This window comes from Periplaneta americana, chromosome 3 (assembly GCF_040183065.1).
Source record: "Periplaneta americana isolate PAMFEO1 chromosome 3, P.americana_PAMFEO1_priV1, whole genome shotgun sequence".
In the NCBI taxonomy this organism is placed as follows: domain Eukaryota; kingdom Metazoa; phylum Arthropoda; class Insecta; order Blattodea; family Blattidae; genus Periplaneta; species Periplaneta americana.
In genome coordinates, this window is record NC_091119.1 from 60,114,003 (window position 1) to 60,134,782 (window position 20,780).

The following is a 20,780-nucleotide window of genomic DNA, read 5'->3' on the forward strand; positions in this document are numbered from 1 at the left end:
CAGCATTTGCTCGTATTGGGTTGAGGGAAAACCCCGGAAAAAGCCGCAACCAGGTCACTTTCCCCGACCGGGATTCGAACCCGGGCCACCTGGTTTCGCGGCCAGACGCGCTGACCGTTACTCCACAGGTGTGGAAGTTTCCGGTGGATGATTAGCGTTTTTCGTATTCATAAACCAGTGTTAGCGATAGGATATGATTTGAATTCTGTACAAGTAACCAGTGGATAGCCGGGGCTCGCTTAGTACGCTCGTAGCGCGTGCTGCGAAATGTCTATGAATAGCACCCATAGATATGAAGCAAGGGATCATTAAGACACTTTGGAAAGCTATTATTCCTTCAAAAGTAGCTAAAATCGCTGAAAGCAAAGAACATGAACACTGGATGCTTTCTAGATTTGAAATTTTGTCAAAATACATTAATAATTGAACCTACATCATTTTCTTAATACAAAAATAAAATTACAATTTATGAATTACTCTGACGTGATAGGCAAAAACTAAGCACAGTTTCATGATCAGCGCATATGGTAATCTATGAAAAACAGTGTGTGGTTTGTATTCATCAAAACTCATGTTCAGGCCTGCAGAGCCCGTAAGAAGGGGAAATATGAGGTCAGCCTCACTCCACTTCTATTGGGGATGTTCGACTTCCGCATAGAGTTGTTTACACTCTTTTCCCGTGTAAGGTCCATCAGTGGCGGTACTGTAATTTTAAAAAAGGATTGTAATAAATTCATTGTATTTATAATGCGTTATCTCGTTTCAAGGTTTACAATTATGCTAGATTTTCTGTCGGTAGTTTCTTTGAAATTTCTTTGCACCTAACCTGCTTTAGATTTTCGAAAACTTTCCTTCTATCATCTCCTACGGAAACATACATTTATAGAATTTAAGTAATGAACATTGAAAGTCATTATTAATTTCAATTCAAAATGAACACAACAAGTGACGTCCTTAATTTAACAGTATATAAATAAATAAACAATATACAGTTCGTAATAATGAACTTACCCGAAAGTTTGTGCACTCCATAATTCTTAATATGGGCTTTGTTGAAATGTGGTTTAATATTGAAATGACGAGTAGAAATAAATTGGATGGGTCACACAGTAAACAAGTAATTCTTTCGTCTTCAACAAAATAATCATATTCTCATTTCCTTTGGAAGTAGTAGTTCTTCACGAGTTTAGATTTAGCCATGTTCAAGTTCTCTTTAAATTGCAGTACGCGTATTGCGTATTTATTTATTTATTTATTTGGCTGGAGTGCGTTACATTGTTGAATGACGGCATTGATATCTGGTCATATAGCTATCACTCACTTATCAACGTACAATTTATTTATCGTCCTATTACTAGTAAAACCGCTTAAGACTAGTAATGCAAGTTTTGTAAAAATAGGAATTAAAACTTTATTAATGCACGAAAAATCATAATAAATTCTTCAAATAAAGTAATTTGTTTGTTGCCTGCATGCAACATTTCGGACTTATTTCATTTTAGTAGAATACAGAGCACGGAAAGACAAGTCGGGGACTGTACTTAACTTATTTTACACAAAAAGTGGACTTACTCGGCTTTACTAGTAGGCCTAATAGGACGATATATACATAGGTAGACCTATATGCACACACATATATTTTAAAATTTATTTTACATGTCTTTTAACTTATTTATTTCCCTCATTCATTTTTATCTTACTTTCTAAAGGTATGTTCCTCAGAATTTTATTATCTGATCATTTGTAATTCTTGACAGCGTATTGTATATCTGCCGTCGCGAGAATGAATGTTGACGCAGCCGAGCGTAACTAGAAAGCTATGACCACACTGGTAGAAAAGGTGGGTGGAGTAAGAAGGGGTAGTAAGGCAGTCGCTCTGAGGAGCTACAGTTCTGCAGACCTGCTCACATTGAACGGTGTAATTATTACATTGGTAATATCTAGAATTATGACATATCAGATACATAAGGATTATTTTCCTTATAATGAATGTGAAAGTAATAAAAATGAACGTACATGTTTGTACGAGTTCTTATGCCTCTTTGCATTTAATTTCCCAATTGATTACAGTTACGATAATTTTCAAAGCAATACAAGCAGCGCTGTGAAAGCTTTACAAAATTTATGTGAAGAAGTTTCTCGTTGGAGATAGAATTCTGTAGTTAGTAGTTAATATCTCTGATAGGAATACATTTAAAGGTATATGGCGTATAATAGTTAATTTTGCATTCTTTGTCATATAAGAAAACATTGAAAGAATCTTCAGAGCCAATTTGAAGTAAATGGACTTTTGTGGTATTACTCGACCAAGGCGAGTGGAGCCGCGGGCGTAATGAGAACTATCGCGATGCGGTATTACGAGCGCAGGAGCAGTAGCGGCTCGGTTCCGGGCTGCAGAACTCCACTGGCCTTGGTCGAGTAATACTTTATAACGTAGTGTTTCAATATTTTAATAAACATTTTGCTATTTTATGCTCACTATTCCCTAATTTTAGATGCTGAATGTAAATGAAATCTGGCTGGTAGTTGAGAACGAATTAAAATGCAGTGTATGATTAGAACCCACCCCAATTAAGCTCATGATGGGAAGGATGGCTCGTATCAACGGATGTCTGACATTCGACAGGAAAACAGCGGGTGCTAGGGAGATCCCCAGCCTCATCTTGTCGTTGTACTCCGGTCGCAAGGACGTCATCGCAAAGAACACTGTAGTACCCAACGAGTAGCCGATGTAGTGCAACCTTTTCTCTCCAGTGGTGGCTAGGATGTGGTCAATAGTGGCCGGCATGTCATAAACGGCCATTTCGTGCCAGCTGCAAATTATAACTCTTTAAACATCCTGCACTTACATATAGGTATTGCCTCCATCATGATGTTCATAATCATCGTGAATATCATTATCACCATCTTTATAGACTTGTCATCGTTTTCGTTCCCATTGTGATCGACGTCATAATGATTTATCTTTTCGTCATCGTATGCGTTTATGTTAATAATTAGTATCATAACCATTATAATTATCATAACCGAAATTACAATCATGATCGTCATCACAGACATCACGTACGTAGTTGATGATACTGCGATCATAATGATCGTCGTCACAGCAATCATTAAGATGATAAATAATTGTCATCAGACTTGTTACCACGACTGTCGTCATCGCAAGCTTGCCAGTATGATTGTCGTCACCATAGTCATCTCCCTGTTTATTGCTACCATAGCCGTTACCATGATTGTAGTAATCGCAACAACACCATGCTTGTTATCATCTCAATCGTCAACGTGATTATTTTAATCGCATTTATCCTAGCTCTAGTCATAATAAAACTATGGTTGTTTCTATTGAAATACATTTTTATGTTTGTGAAATACAGTTTCATTAGTTACAGAAGAATTTACGTGTAAATAGTCTAAGCAGTGAATGTTTTCTTTAAATAGACCCTAGTCTCGGAAAGCCTCAATTACGTCTTAAAAATTTCATAGTTGCGCTTTCTATTAACATATTTTCACTCTTATTCATTCCCCAAAATTTGGATCCATACATAAGTACAGCATTGTCACTACTAGTGTCGAGCATTTCAAGCTCTATCTATGTTCGGTTCAAGTTTGTTGAGCGTGACAAGAACCGAAGTCTGCTTTGAAGAAGCGTATCTGTCACAGCTCGCTCGGACTTGCACATTACATGATTTGTGCCCTTGAAGTTCGCTGGCTTCTCCTACTCTCCCCTCCCATCTCATTATGCTTTTAGCTGAGTAAATATTTTAGAACAGTTCTTGCGAAATTTTATTTAGATATAAAGACATAATATTTATTACAAAAATATGATTAAACATCGACAGAAATATACGTACATATAGGTGCATCACATTATGTTTTAAAAATACATGGCAGTTGTTACTGTACTAATTACGGACAGAGAATAGCTATAATTACAGTCTTCACATAATATTCAAATTAATCACAGTTGCTCGGACATCGGACACAATATTTGTGTGACTATACGGATGATGAAAGTCTAGCGACGTGCATTACAAGCACTATGTTCGATTCAAGTTATTCGAGTACGAGGAAGTTGGACATTCGTCGATTTTCGCTCTGAAAAAGAAAGCCTGTAGTGTTTATTGCACCTTGTTATAAAAATATTCGCTGTCCTCCATTCCCACCCCTTCATATTTTAGCACAGATCTTGCTATTAGTTTTTCATATTAAATGCGATGTAAGACGAAGTTTTTAATGTCTTGATTATCTTTCACATTTCGAACATTGTAGGATACTATTTTAAACCGCTTATGGATTTGAGCACATATCTTGCGATTAGTTTTTCATATGGAATAAGACGAAGTCTGCAATGTCTTGGCTTCCTCTCTCATGTTTGAACACTGCACAATATTAGTCGGTACTTTGAACATCTGCGTTTTTTTAAATATATTTTGTTTCATTTATTTATACTTACAGTATATTTCTGTTAATATTTATTCATATTAATAACAAGAAAAGCCTATACTCATTACTATGCGTAAGTTCGTAAGATATGTGCCTGATATCCGTATGCAGCTAAAGCATAAATGCGAAGCGAGAGGAGGAACTAAGGAAAAAGGCACCGAACATATGTAAGGAAAGGGGAATATTGAACAAACATAAAAGGAGCTTCGCTTCTACAGAGACTCGGCAAACATGAACCGAACATAAGGCCTCTTATCGGCTTTCAATGAACTCGGTTATTTTAGTTTACGTGCTTCACTTCCACGTATTGTTGGGATGCCTATGGAGTACGGCGAAGTTTGTAATATCTAGACATCCCCTCACATGTTCGAACATTGCACGACAGTAGTCACTACTTCACATAATTTGTAAAGCATACTATTTGATGTTCATTTTTTTTACGGAGGAGGGATCCGAAGGCTTACACTACAGCCTGAGGCTTATTGTGCTTACCACTCCTGTTCTGTGAATGATATTTGTAGCTGAACGGCCGTGCCGTGAACTTGATCCGGACTATGGTATCGAATAGTATCGTACAGTGTTTGAATTTGAGAGGGGATACCAAAATACAATACCTACTACAAACTTCCCCTTACTCATTAGGCATTCAACAATACATAGAAGTGGAGCATATAAACTAAAATAACCGACTCCGTTGAAAGCCGATAAAACCTTGGTTTTCTGAACCGACATATGCGAGATGCGAGGCCCGCCTCGCACAAATTCGGACTACAGGAGAGAGAGTGATTTTTGTAACTGCGAGACGCGAGGTCTGCGCACATCGCAACTATACATTGAAAATCGACGTTAAGTTAAACACGTGCTTCTCTTTTATAGGCCTCCGTTTGACAGTTCTTTACAGTGTTGCCTACCAAGGACTCCGGCGTTCTAAATGGAGGCTCTAGTTATACTACAAAAATATGTCGTTGTATTTTTGATTTCCTGATATATGTTATCCATTTTTGGCCGTTTGTTGGATCATGTTATACGGAATGTTAAAAAATTATCCAGTATTTTAGGAGGTGATAGTATGCATCAAAATAAGAAAATGTCTAATAAACATGGGTCCTACAACATACTTTCTGAGATCTCAACACTTGTCCATAGGTGGTGCTCAACGTGACGTTCATTCATGGCAATGCATTTCTCTGCCCTACAATACAGCAGACTACCAGATAATCGTACCGTAGTTGACACCCCTGGCATGGAATACTGATACGTCGCAAGGAATACTGAAAACAAAAGTCTGGTTCCGGATATGAGCGGAGTTCAGCAGAACTGGTGTTGTGTTATTTTCGTAATCAGCATGTGTAGGCTGATAAAAATCCCCATGCAGTTGAAGAAACAAGGCATCAGCACCGATACTCGATCAACTTATGGGCAGGCGTTCTTGGTGATAAATTAATAGGGCTATATGTGCTATCACAGAGATTACCTGGGGATCGTTATCAGGACTTTCTTATTAACGTATTAAAACAAATTTCAAAGAGTGCGTGATTCCTTACGCTGAGGGACAGAGGAATGCATCACCATGAATGGACGTCACATTGAGCACCTGCTATGAACAAGTGTTCAGATCTCAGAAAGTATGTGTTGTAGGACCCATGTTTATTAGACATTATTTTCTTGTTTTGATGCATACTAGTACCTCCTAAAATATTTGATACTTTTTTAACGCCCTGTATATTTAAAATTATGCATCTGTCCTATAGTTTGTTTATAGGCCTAATTGTTTCTAATCCAAATAAATGATTTTAAAAGCAGAATTCTCTTATTAGAGAAATGTTTGTTTACCAATATAAATTATAGGCTGTGTTTCATATTGATTAAAATTTGATTTAATATTCTGTTATTAATTCAACTATGAAAATATTACATTTATGCTTATTGTTTGTTGCTTCTTAAAGTGGAGATACAAAACTGCACTTACCTGAAGTCCCAGAACTCGGCGGTGTTTGTTGGCAGCGTCACATGTTTGCGCGAATACCTGTTTCCTCTGATGTTTGTTACCCAAACGTCAAATCCAGCATCTGCAAGGATGAATCCTGCGGAGGAAGGAGTTGAAGAAATCCAGATTTTTTCTATTACAGTCAGTAACGAAATTGCTTGAACTAGTAACGTAAATTTCTCCAGCTCCGAAATGTGTGAGTAAATAGGTTTTAGGTATTATTGCAATAATTGTTATGACGCAGATCTGCAAGTCATTCTTTGCATTTCTTTTTTGATACATTTCCTCACAAGTACAATTTATTCATAAATACAGTCCTAATGTTTTAGGAAATAGAATTAATTTCCGTGTAGACTATTCACTCACTCACTCACTCACTCACTCACTCACTCACTCACTCACTCACTCACTCACTCACAGTTTTCTGCCCAAGACTGCTAACTCAGCATTCTCCAATCTTTCTTATTTTTCGCCTTGCTCTTGCAAGCGAACATTCTCATGGGGCACATGCAAGTTAATTTTTTTCTTCCAACATGCTAATAATCTTAAACAAGTTACTTACTTACAAATGGCTTTTAAGGAACCCGAAGATTCATTGCCGCCCTCACATAAGCCCGCCATCGGTCCCTATCCTGTGCAAGATTAATCCAGTCTCTATCATCATATCCCACCTCCCTCAAATCCATTTTAATATTATCCTCCCATCTACGTCTCGGCCTCCCTAAAGGTCTTTTTCCCTCCGGTCTCCCAACTAACACTCTGTATGCATTTCTGGATTCGCCCATACGTGTTACATGCCCTGCTCATCTCAAACGTCTGGATTTAATGTTCCTGATTATGTCAGGAGAAGAATACAATGCGTGCAGTTCTGCGTTGTGTAACTTTCTCCATTCTCCTGTAACTTCATCCCGCTTAGCCCCAAATATTTTCCTAAGCACCTTATTCTCAAACACCCTTAACCTATGTTCCTCTCTCAGAGTGAGAGTCCAAGTTTCACAACCATACAGAACAACCGGTAATATAACTGTTTTATAAATTCTAACTTTCAGATTTTTTGACAGCAGACTGGATGATAAAAGCTTCTCAACCGAATAATAACACGCATTTCCCATATTTATTCTGCGTTTAATTTCCTCCCGAGTGTCATTTATATTTGTTACTGTTGCTCCAAGATATTTGAATTTTTCCACCTCTTCGAAGGATAAATATCCAATTTTTATATTTCCATTTCGTACAATATTCTGGTCACGAGACATAATCATATACTTTGTCTTTTCGGGCTTTACTTCCAAACCGATCGCTTTACTTGCTTCAAGTAACATTTCAGTGTTTTCCCTAATCGTTTGTGTATTTTCTCCTAACATATTCACGTCATCCGCATAGACAAGAAGCTGATGTAACCCGTTCAATTCCAAACCCTGCCTGTTATCCTGAACTTTCCTAATGACATATTCTAAAGCGAAGTTAAAAAGTAAAGGTGATAGTGCATCTCCCTGCTTTAGCCCGCAGTGAATTGGAAAAGCATCAGATAGAAACTGACCTATACGAACTCTGCTGTATGTTTCAGAGAATCAGTCCTATTCCGAGGCTTATGGTAGGGGTTCGTAACAAGCTGTTTTTTACGGTGATGGGTTGTTAGCCCTTCGCCCAACCCCCAAGCTGGAGGACCACCCCTTTTTGGCAACTCGAGCGCAATTACGAGGGTCGTCCGGAAAGTAAGTAACCCTCAGGTAGTTTACAGAAAGAAAACACAGTTTCATGGAAATATGTATTGAAACAGATACAGGAATTGTTGAGCTATTTTTCAACATATTCTCCATCGGAATTTAGATATTTGCCATATCATGGAATCGTAGAAATCTGCAGGCTGAAATCGGAACCATATGTGATAGCCGTCTGCACTTCTCTGTTGATGCTACGGTATGGGAAATATAGGCCTATCAATTCCGGTGGGGAATATGTTGAAAAATAGTTCAACAATTGCTGTATCTATTTCAATAAATCTCTCCATGAAATTATGTTGTCTTTCAGTAAACGGCTCTCGTAATTGCGTTCGAATGGCCAACATTTGTATAAGCGCTTCTTTTGGCATTATTAATTTGGTGGAAGAAAAAAATAACGTTTTATTTACCCTCATGAGAATGTTCACTTGTTAGTCTCCGTTTACGAACTATGTACGTATCGTATCTTCATTCATTCATTCATACATAGTGTTCTGCCCAAGGGCAGGTATTTCACTGCAAACCCAGCATTCTACAGTCTTTCCTTTTTTCTGCCTTCCTTTTTGTCTCCTCATATGCTCCATCATCTAATATCTTCTCCTGCCCCGAACTTTTCTCCCGTTTACCATTCCTTTCAGTGCATTCTTCAGTAGGCAGTTTCTTTTCAGCCAGTGACCCAACCAATTCTTTTTTCTCTTCCTGATCAGTTTCAGCATTATTCTTTCTTCACCCACTCTTCCTAGCACAGCTTCATTTCTTATTATGTATGTCCATTTCACACTCTTAATTCTTCTCCATATCCACATTTCAAATGCCTCTAGTCTTCTCTCTACTTCGTCGTAATGTACAGCTTAGGACTGAAAAACTTGCCGATCGAACAAATTCTATCTTCTAATCGGGATACTTCGGTTAGATAAGCATGATTCACACTAGTAACCTGCTTCTTACCATACGTACTATATTTCTAGCGACAAGATGTTTTACGTATATACTCGTGACAGCAATTTTACATCTGTTCTCATGGTGCAAGTGGTTAGAATATTAATGCAATAGTATATGTATGAACTCGTGAAATTTTCGAGTCTCAGTATCTTCCTTCTTTTTCATTTCTTTATTAAGAAAAGGGAAATATGAAACTGTTTTAATTAATTTTTAATGTACCTATCGTGAAAATGATTTGTGGCTTTAGTGGGAATTATGCCTTTATTAAAAAATAGAATATTTGACCCTGTTGAATAAGTTTTTAATATATCTTCTTGTACATGAATGGTGTCTGCTCTTTTAACCAAATCAACGGATCGAAATATTTAATCACCTGGTTTATGGCACAAAATAGCCTACTATGAAATTAGGGAAAATGTAGCGTTTTTGCAAGTTAGTGTACGACAATAGTATAATATTATGTTATTATTATTTATATTATTATTATGCTTCAGAAATAAATTACTAAATACATAATAAACTATCATAACAGAAGAGTAAACCTTAAAAATGAAATGAATGAGCAAGCAAGCAAACAAGGAAGGAAGCAAACAAGTAAGCGAATAAATAGTGAAGAGGTTAATATATAAATTAATAATAATAATAATAATAATAATAATAAGTTATGGTAAATACGCGAAGAGGTGAATATGGTTAAGTTAGTAAATAAGTACATATGTACGTAAAGAAGTGAATGAATGAGTGAGCAAGTAACTAAATAAGTAAATAAATGCTGGAAATGAAATTAATACAATTATTACTTATAAAATTGCTTTGACTGAGTACTTGCGTCTTCTTTTGTTTCGGCATGTTGACTGCCTGATCCACTGAACAGCAGACCTGAATCTGTATACCTATACCCAGGGGAAGATATTTTTAAGTATGTTATTTTAGGATGCTGTATCAGGTTATTTGGCTTCTGAATGAGATGAAGATGATAATGTCGGTGAAATGAATCCGGGGTCCAGTACCGAAAGTTACCCGCATTTGCTCATATTGGGTTGAGGGAAAACCCCGGAAAAACCTCAATTAGTAACTTTCCCCGACCGGGATTCGAACCCGGGCCACCTGGTTTTACGGCCAGACGCTTTAACCGTTACTCCACAGGTGTGGACGGCAGGTATTTATGGAGATTAATTTTATCATTTGTGTTTTTTAATATTGGTGCGGCGGAGATTGTTGGAGATTGATTTGTACTCTTGGAAAATGCAACTATTTTGGAATTGGAGTATTAATTCAGTATGAATATTACTTTCCAAATAATTAACATTGAAGGTTCGTTGGATTCTGGTAAAGGTGCGGTATGGTCAATAGACAATATTTGTTGGATTGAGACTGTATTTAACACACATTCATTAAAAGCGAAAAAAAAAAAAAAACTTGCAGCCCTCAAATTAACATTTTCAAATTATTAGTGAAATGTTGAATTCTCCGTCTTTTGAGTTCACTAATCTAATTAGAATACCTGGAATACCATGTAATGTAGTCTACTTGGATATACATGGTGTGTCTAAAAAGTTCGGTGAATGGTGTCATATCTGAACGGCAACTTGGCGCATGTGCTTGCGCATGTGCATGGTTCTTTAGAGACTTGGGGAGAATCGATACACAGCATGCAATGCATGTGACTGGCAGTGTAAACAGACTGCGACCAGTTGAACGTAGCCAGTGTGAGAGGAAGTGTCACAGCGCAATGGATCAACGTATAAACATCAAGTTCTGCTACAAATTGGGGAAGACTGCAACGGAGACATATGGAATGTTGGTGCAGGTGTACGGGAGGGAAGCCGTGAGCAGAAAATGTGTTTACGAATGGTTTAAACGCTTCCGTGAAGGGAAGGAAACAATTGAGGATGAGTCACGTTCAGGTCAGCCATCGACAAGCAGAACCCTAGAAATTACCGAGAAAGTACGACAAATGCTGGCACAAGATCGGCGACTGACTCTAAGATTGATTGCGGAGGAATTGGACATTAGCAAGGACACGGTGCACACCATCGTCCGCGATGATTTGGGTAAGCGGAAGATCTGCTTCCGATTTGTGCCGCACAAGCTCACAGACGAGTAGAAAGCAAAACGGATGGAAACTTCTGGTGATTTCATTTCCATGTGTGACCAGGATCCATTGCCTCTGAAAACCATCGTCACGGGAGATGAGACCTGGTGCTACCAGTTCGATCCGGAATCAAAACGGCAATCGATGTCATGGTGTTCACCGACTTCCCCGCGACCAAAAAAAAAGAAAGCCGTCTGCAAAAATCCAAGGTGAAAACACTGTTGATCGCCTTCTTCGACAACAACGGCATCATCCACAAGGAATTTGTTCCTGCAGGTCAAACCATTAATGCTGCAATTTACCAGTACGTTTTGAACCGATTGCTACAGCGTATCCGGAGGGTTCGGCCAGAGTTGCACAGGACTGGAAAATGGATGCTGCTCCATGACAATGCCCCTGCACACTGTGCGATCCGTGTGCGCCAATTCCTGGCTCAGAAGATGGTAACTGTTCTTGAACACCCTCCGTACTCCCCTGATCTGGCCGCCTTCAAGCGGGGAAATAGGAAGAAGTCCGCAGGAGCCAGATCAGGGGAGTACGGAGGGTGTTCAAGAACAGTTACCATCTTGTGAGCCATGAATTGGCGCACACGGATCGCACAGTGTGCAGGGGCATTGTCATGGAGCAGCATCCATTTTCCAGTCCTGTGCAACTCTGGCCGAACCCGCCGGATACGCAGTAGCAATCGGTTCAAAACGTACTGGTAAATTGCAGCATTAATGGTTTGACCTGCAGGAACAAATTCCTTGTGGATGATGCCGTTGTTGTCGAAGAAGGCGATCAACAGTGTTTTCACCTTGGACTTTTGCAGACGACTTTTTTTTTCTTCTTCTTCTTTTTTTGTCGCGGGGAAGTCGGTGAACACCATAACATCGATTGCCGTTTTGATTCCGGATCGAACTGGTAGCACCAGGTCTCATCTCCCGTGACGATGGTTTTCAGAGGCAATGGATCCTGGTCACACATGGAAATGAATTCACCAGAAGTTTCCATCCGTTTTGCTTTCTGCTCGTCTGTGAGCTTGTGCGGCACAAATCGGAAGCAGATCTTCCGCTTACCCAAATCATCGCGGACGATGGTGTGCACCGTGTCCTTGCTAATGTCCAATTCCTCCGCAATCGATCTTAGAGTCAGTCGCCGATCTTGTGTCAGCATTTGTCGCACATTCTCGATCATTTCTGGGGTTCTGCTTGTCGATGGCCGACCTGAACGTGACTCATCCTCAATTGTTTCCTTCCCTTCACGGAAGCGTTTAAACCATTCGTAAACACATTTTCTGCTCACGGCTTCCCTCCCGTACACCTGCATCAACATTCCATATGTCGCCGTTGCAGTCTTCCCCAATTTGTAGCAGAACTTGATGTTTACACGTTGCTCCATTGCGCTGTGACACTTCCTCTCACACTGACTACGTTCAACTGGTCGCAGTCTGTTTACACTGCCAGTCACATGCATTGCATGCTGTGTATCGATTCTCCCCAAGTCTCTGAAGAACCATGCACATGCGCAAGCACATGCGCCAAGTTGCCGTTCAGATATGACACCATTCACCGAACTTTTTAGACACACCACGTATAACAAATTCAAATGAAAAAAAAATCCGAAAAAAAAGACTTAGAATATGAAATTCGCTATAAAACCACGCAATAGTAATAATTCACGAATGTGTTCATATTTCGCTATTAGAACTCTATTTTACGATTTGTCGCGATTGTTTTATCGGCATATTATTAATCAGAATCACCTAATTCGCAAAGATTAGTAAAATATATTGAATATCTCTTATGTAGTGATTTTCACGATCTCCATAAATACCCGGCCCTGCCTGTACCCCATGCGCAACTACTGTTGAGGGTTGCACAGTGACTCTAGGTAACCAAACGCAGGACTCTGTTTATGAAGAACATAGAAGTTAAATTCAAAGAAGTAGAACTGTTTCTCGTGTGAGGTTTCCGAACACACATCAGTTAGTGTGATTCACCTTTGCAGAGATTGAGCAGAGCTTGATCAAAACACAGCATGTGCAACCTAGTAAGTATGACTTCGTTTAGTGCGGACTAGAAAATCCCATAGATATAAGATACAGTGTAATGTATGTGTTTGAAAAACTATTCACAACCACGCATGCCAAAATGGGTGGGGCAGGCTATTACAGGAGCGTAGCTTTTTTGATTTACTCGTATATTGCCAATGGAGTCCTTCAGGGACGAATATGAGAGCACAAAATAGACATACTTCAAATTACCCCAGCTGAATAGGCTATAAGCAGCACTCTCCAAGGTAGAACGCGATCGAGTTCAAATGTTATGCTCGAATCCAGTGTTCGGTGGAAGTTGGCTGCTTTCCTTATCATCATTCTAAAATGCATTTTTTGTATCATTTTGTTTTTCTCGACTATGTTGTTGTTACTGTATAATGTGTTGCATCTAACATAATGTGCTGAAGTTATTAATCTTACTCTCCAATATTTGAGGTCTTAGAATTTTCCTGTTTGACAGCGACGCAGTTGTTCAGGTGGTGTTCATCTCTTTCCTCTTCCAGATGGTTCCATAAGATGCACTTCGGTGAAGGGGAAAATATTGATTTGTAAAGGTCTTTTGCAAGGCAGTCGTGACTTTTGTTACCCTAAATTATGCTACTGCTGTTTCCGTGGCAGGTCAGGTATGACATTAGAATTATTTATTGGGCATTTCTATTTTTCATTTTTGGGTTCTGTTTGTAGTATGTTATCATTCATAATTTTGGTTTTCAATAGATGTTGGTAATTTTCAGGAGAGCAGCTATTGAAGGGCAACTTCTTTGCCACAGTTTCGAAGTTGAGAAATAATATCATAGCATTCTTTGCAACCAGACGTTTTTGGCCAGTGAACTGCCTGGATAGCTAGCTGCTTTGGAATTATAAAGGATAACTAATTTGGAGATCATATTTTTCTGTGTTAATAAGTTTTGGAAAGTGATTTTTATACCATGAATTTCACCATAAAATTTATTGTTCCTCTTCCAGCGTGGCAGTAAAACGAAAACAGGGAACATGTTCCTCCTGTTCCAGTACCTGTTTCAAAATCTGTGAGTGAGCCACCAGTGTAGACATGAAATCACTCTTCTGGATGTTGTCTGGTGTAGATGGTTTCCAAAGCTATAGGTTTCAAATAATTGGTGTCATACTCAGACCTTTTTGGCGATGTTTGCATTGAGGTTTAAGGCACAGGTGACAGGTTCAAAATGTAAAGGGTTTATTATCAGTAGAATGATTTGTCGAAATTTCAAATACTTCTTCTGGTTTTGTAGAATACATAAATTTTAAACGGCACTCCTATAGGCACCCAGGAAAAGCGAACGTTTAATGGACTGGGGAAGAAATACATCCTCTAATCCTCTATAGCAGATGAAATAAAACTTTACACTTTACGACTAATAACCTCACTTATTGGTAGAAGAGACATAATTCAATAACTTAACGGTGGATGTTTCAACTAGTCTGAAAGAAATTCTAAATGAATTTAGAACAGAGGAAGTTCCCTTTGAAAGAGAAGTAAACTTCCAATTTTGTTCCGGGAATCCAAACTACCGGGACATCATTTTATTTTTACTCATATTACTAGTATTAACCTGGCTATACCTTTGAATTAACGGTTGAGAACCGGAAACACCGTTTGCTACCCCTTCCACTACTGGAGTTCGATGATACTGGCGTAAAATACAAACAAATCACTTTACTAGGTATAGGAGGGAAGAAAAGTAATTCATCCATATACGTAAACTAGAAAATATTGCGATTTTGAATTTGATAATTTTATTGGGTTTTTGTTTACTCAAAATACAGTACAGTATTAACAATAAGTATTTTTACTCACGAACTGAGCTATCCATACGGACGTATTCATTATGCAGTGTATATTATACTGTCTACAGGACATTGGCGTAGAATATGGAGAATGAAGTTAAATTGAAAAATAATAATAATATGGATATTTAAACACATTTTCGATACAGGCTTCAGTTCTTTTGTGCATATTATCGCACTGTAGATTATTGTACCTAATTCCAATTACCAGTTTCGTCTTTCGTACTAGTAACTCATGTTGAAATAAACTGTACCTACTCTATAGACCTAAAAGAGTACCTTACGTACTGTAAATTCAATCTTCACTTCTGCTTGATCCGAAAAGATAAAATTACTCAGACATACTATATACTGTCCGTCCAAGTGGTTTTGCCGCAGGATTGTAGAGAGGGGGGAAATCACGTGACAGTTAATTACTTAACGAGGCCCTTTTATTTAAGTTATTTTAAACAGTTGTATAATATTACGTAGACGTCCAATTCCTAACAGAAATAAATGTTTTCAGAAAAGAGCTAAAACAGCCCAGCCACTAGCCTTTATAGAGGGGCCAGCAGAAGCGGGTGGGGGAAAGCGGAATGCGACGTAGCCAAAATGATGAAAGTACCTGTGCGAAAATGTGATTCAATATTGAAAACTCTTTCGTCACTGGAAAACGCGAACATATTTCTCGAACGTACTATACTCACTCACTCATTACTATTTACTATGACCGAAAGGCGACTTTGACTGCATATGCGGTCTTTGTTCTGTGTGGAGAGCGGGTGAGGTTTACTAGTAGAAGGGGTAGGAGTCAAGTACATTCAAAATCTCAGGTACAATAAAAATTGAAGTAAAAATAAAATGATTTTCCTGTACATCTGTTTCATTAAAATTATATTCAGAAAAGCTACACTCATGCTGTGGACAGAGTATCGTTCTAAGAGTGTCTGTTGAACAGGTTTTTCTTGGACTACAGACTACAGTAGAGGAAGTTCTCTACGTTGTGTAAGAATGTGATCATTGATTGTGATGTCTTACCCAAGGATTTCTCTCTTCCCATTAGGATCCATATATCAGACGCACTCAGCAGACTGTGTTGCAAGAGGACTGAGCGTCTGCCGTTCTTAGTGGGGTTGGTGCGTCCATGAGGAATACGGAAGTGGGTGAGTACGTATCCATCCTCTGTTTGCACTGTGTGCTCCTCGACTGGATATCCATATTTACGGATAAGTTCTGGCTGGAAAGAAAAGAGTGGAATTGAAATAAATTTTATGATTTTTCCTTATGTGCTAAACGTATCCAGGTTTCAAGCAGAGTGAGAAAATAAATTTGTAGGGCTATATGTAGACAGACAAAGATACAGAGTTTGATAGACACAGATACGGAATGTGATGGTAATTCTGAATATAGAAACATTTTATGTGATTGTATCATAGAAGACTAAAAGGTATTGTGTGTGATGAGAATTATGGCAATAGTATTGTTGAAAAGTAGTTGTTCATATTTTATCTATCAGTAACAAAATTAAGTTGACCACAGGTACCCCTGCTTCCGGTTTGTTACGGGAAATGGTACTACCACCAATCGATTCTTTACATAGATTTCGGTTATCAAATTTTTTTTTTATAAACAGCCAGTATCACATAGTTTTCGAGAAAAAAGGCTGATACGTGTGGTCTGAAACATCTGGTATATATATATACATCTGGTATATATATATATATATATATATATATATATATATATATATATATATACGTTTACTATATTAAATATGCCTTTCATGAAAATGAATAGTTGTTTTTGGACACTTTGTAGATAACCGCGCAGGTGAAACAGCGTTGTTAAATACCAATTAAAGAAACTACCTAATGCAGACACTACAGTATATAATATTCGTGAATGTATTAAAAATTGATTTTTGTAGCATCACAGTGGATTTTAGTATGAAATCTAGAGAGAAAGGTAAGTTAACAATTAACATTAACATTAAAGTTATGTATAATTAATACTTTGAAAGATACTTACTGTGGATAGTAGGACGTCTGACATGACCGGATCCTCTGCAGCAGACTGTATTAAACAAACGAGACTGCTTGTGTGTAATAGAATTAACATTCCTTTCAACTTTATTTTTAACATTGTGATAATATTACGAAATTCGTGGCCTGTAATTCAAGCTGAGCACCATTGAGATGGGAGCAACGTCAACTTGAGTTCAGTGTTTTAATATTATCTATTACTATTATGCAAGGTAACCAGCACTTCTACCGTGTACTCACTCGTTCGTCCATTGCAACGCACTTAATCACAAAAATATCTTAAAATATTCACTTTTTTCTTTTTATTATGCACTTATCTATTTGTAACTAACCTTGAGAAAATTGTAACTGTCTTCCACCCACAAAAATGTCAAGAATAAAATGTACACTTTCTAACTGCGAGGTCTGTCCACATTTTCCACTGCGGTTTTACACGTGTAGTATACATTTTATCACTAGAAATATCCTGACGCATACAAATGGGCTCATTTACACTTTCTGTATTATTATTTTATCTCATACCGGTTAGCTTTGTACTCGAGACATTTACTTACCTCTGTCGATCGGCACAGTTGATTGAACGCTATCGACAAAAATGAATCTGTTTAAAGAATAAATAATACTAGTCAACAGCCATTTTGCAACCTAAACGAAAACACGTAAACTGTACACTGCAAAAGAATGGAGTTGCCGGATCATTCAGCGTCATATGCCATTGTTGTATGAAGCTTAGGCCTAGCCGTAAACACACAAAACTTGTCACATGTACGAGTATTGCAAATGTCAGGGCGTGAATATCCAAATGATATGTTAAATCTGGTGTTGAAAATCTTTCTTTAGTATTCCTAAGACACATTTTCATACATTTATTTAATGTTGAAATTGTTGGGAAGATATATTTCATCACTTTTTGACTGACCATAATGGCTTTTCCTTCCCTTGAATGATTTAATGTGGTTGAGCACACTTTCGGAGACATCATCAGGTTTTTTGTTGTGATGATTATGATGTTTGCCTCGTTGATCTTTTTGGTGGCATACCTGTAGACTTGAGAAAGTTCTGTAGTACCTGAACGAGCTTGCAAGAGATTCCATGCAAGGAAATGAATGCTTTCAAACACACTGCTATTTCTTCCATGTCAGATTATAACACATTTACCTTATAAGAATAATTCCTATAATGTAATTTAGCTGCTACAAGGAACATTTCAGAAGGTCCCTCATAAAAGGAAGTAAGCCTATTTTTTCAACAGCCAATGAACGTTTGGTTTTATGTGTGAATTTAATTTTTATGACTGTACCTAGTGCCTCTTTATTACATTATGCATCAATTGTATCAAACATATTAATATTTTTCCCTTAAGAATTTATGCTCATTAAAGGCTTGATTTAAATGGCTATTAGACTATATTATAACAACTGATTTGGTTTTCTTCTTTAACCCGATCATTCATTCTCTTCTCTTACATATTATATTTCTCTAATGGTTATTAAGTTAATTGATATCGCAAATTGTATGCATTAAATAACATAGACCCTATGACTGCATCTTAACAAAGTACTAATTTAGGCATATCAGAAATCAGACTCTAAATGTGCAGTTATGTGCGCGGATTGCTGGTCTGTGCAGGTTGCATCAATCAAGCGTTGCTCTTACCCGTTCTTAGCTGGAGAGGTGTACAATAATCTATTCTGCGCTTCTAGGGTTGGATTAAATAGACATTTGGAAATTATAAACATAGTTAGCAGAACCAAAAAAACACAGTTATTATCAGTGTCTGTATTTGACAATTGTAATACAAGAAACTTTAGGCTTACTCAGTTATACTTCACAAAGTAGTGGTTTGTAAAGCATAATTTATTAATATGATTTTTATACAGTATTTGAAGAAAAAAACATTTGCAGTAATTTCGAAACAACAAGAAACGAACAAGTATTTCATTTTACTTAGTAGGTACTAATTATTTTAAAGTAATAGACCCTATTCTTTCATTGTTCGTCAAGCATTATTAATTACTGTGACCATTGGTGCACAATTGTTGAAGAAAATATTATACTCCCAATTAATTACATGCAGTAGGACATTGTGAAGTTTTTACACTGAAATCATTTCTTTGCTGTATGTCAATATAAATTAATATTAATATTAATAAATATAAATTAAGCTTAGAATTTAAATTCACATATAATTTATTTGAAAACGTTGAGAGCAAGTATCGAAGAGTTGGGAGCGTTACTCAAAGAAATTAAAAGTGTAGTTCACAACCTGTGAAGCGACGATATTCTCTTTATGTCAGATTTAAAGATTTATTGATATAAGTATTGAATTAATATTGTGACATGAGATGGAAAATTTACCATTATACATTTTTCCAGAAAAATTTTCCGCCTTGCAAATAGTTGTTTTCTTCTCTCCTTACAACCTCAATAGCCTCACATGTATTCCTCACTATATTCTCATCACTTACCAGTTTATGAAATGAAAGTCGTAAGTCGTCTAACCTTTGATGGCTGTGATAGTACAGACTCCAAAACAACACCACTGTCAAGTACTTTTGCCGTGAGAGTACTGATTAAGAAATAAGCGCTGGCAATATCATATTTTGAGAACTTTACTAAGCTGATCTAAATTGTCACCTCACAAAACTATTACCTCGACAAAGGCTGATGAAAGCCTTTCATTTTAAAATAATTATTGTTGGCTGAGGAAAAAATTATAACAATTATGTTATATGATTCGTAATTTCTCTTCTCCGTTATCTGTGAACTCTTCACTTTATTTATCATAACTCATTCACAGACACAGCCAAATCGGCACTCGTACTGAAACTGTGTTACTGAAACAAAAGCTGCTGGAGGTATTGTATAGCCCTGTCGCGTTCCCCTCCAAGGCGATTCACTCCCTCCAGGCAGGGGAATAGAGAGTGCACATCGCACAGAGACAGTTGCACATTGTGCGCGACTGCACAATGTGCAGGGTTTTGACATGCCTGTACTAATGCATTGCGAACTCTTTGCTCTTTCCTGCTGGTTACTAGTAGAGTAGTAGGAAACAGCTTCTTAGTTGCCGCTCCTTCCTCTGTGGAAGAAAAGCATAAGGAACATCATGCGCTCGAATGCTTATTCATCCTTCTTGCCGTGTAGTCCTTACGTGATCTTACATGTTTTTATACGCTAAATTCGAATATATTACCAAAAAACCTCTAACAGGCTCTGATTTTGAGTTACAAGTTGTATGTGAATGAAAACAAACAAAAAACTGACATTTTTGTGCATATTAATTCGTTTCAAAAACCGCCACTGATCGCTAAAAATAACTTTGTCTTTCAATAAGGACTTCTATGAATAAGTGGCAAGGTCTATGAATCAAGGCTAGGTTTACCGGGTGGAGGGGGAAGAGTAATGGTACCTGAGCGGTCCTTCGATACGTATAGTCGTTCAGTATCCTATCTTCTCAGTCAAACAATAAATTGTGAAGAGAGTTTGATTGAGTTAACATGTGCGAGTTTTTATCCAATAAAGCATTTTAATGTGGTGATAAGTATTTGAATTAATTTTAACGAATTTAAACAAATGATAGTGGTAGAAGTTTACAGTAACTAAGCACTAGATATCATGTCAAGTTCTGAATTTCGCAGATGCATAAACTATCCGAATAATTTCTGTTATATTTTTTCTGGAAAATTCACTCCGAAATCACAAAAGAAGTACATTAAATCCACTA

General features: G+C 37.5%; 1 protein-coding gene across 1 annotated transcript in view; it reads right to left on the bottom strand.

Annotated features, from left to right (window-relative positions):
* Window positions 1–17,436, bottom strand: part of LOC138696069 (lipase 1-like) — a 43,207-nt gene extending 25,771 nt beyond the window's left edge. The window contains exons 1-4 of the mRNA XM_069820594.1: window positions 17,043–17,436; window positions 16,053–16,251; window positions 6,416–6,530; window positions 2,567–2,813 (exon numbers count right to left, since the gene is read on the bottom strand). Of these exons, the coding sequence (XP_069676695.1) occupies window positions 2,567–2,813; window positions 6,416–6,530; window positions 16,053–16,251; window positions 17,043–17,156 (675 nt within the window). The 5' untranslated portion in view covers window positions 17,157–17,436. The remainder of the gene's footprint in view (window positions 1–2,566; window positions 2,814–6,415; window positions 6,531–16,052; window positions 16,252–17,042) is intronic.
* Window positions 17,437–20,780: the final 3,344 nt, after the last annotated feature.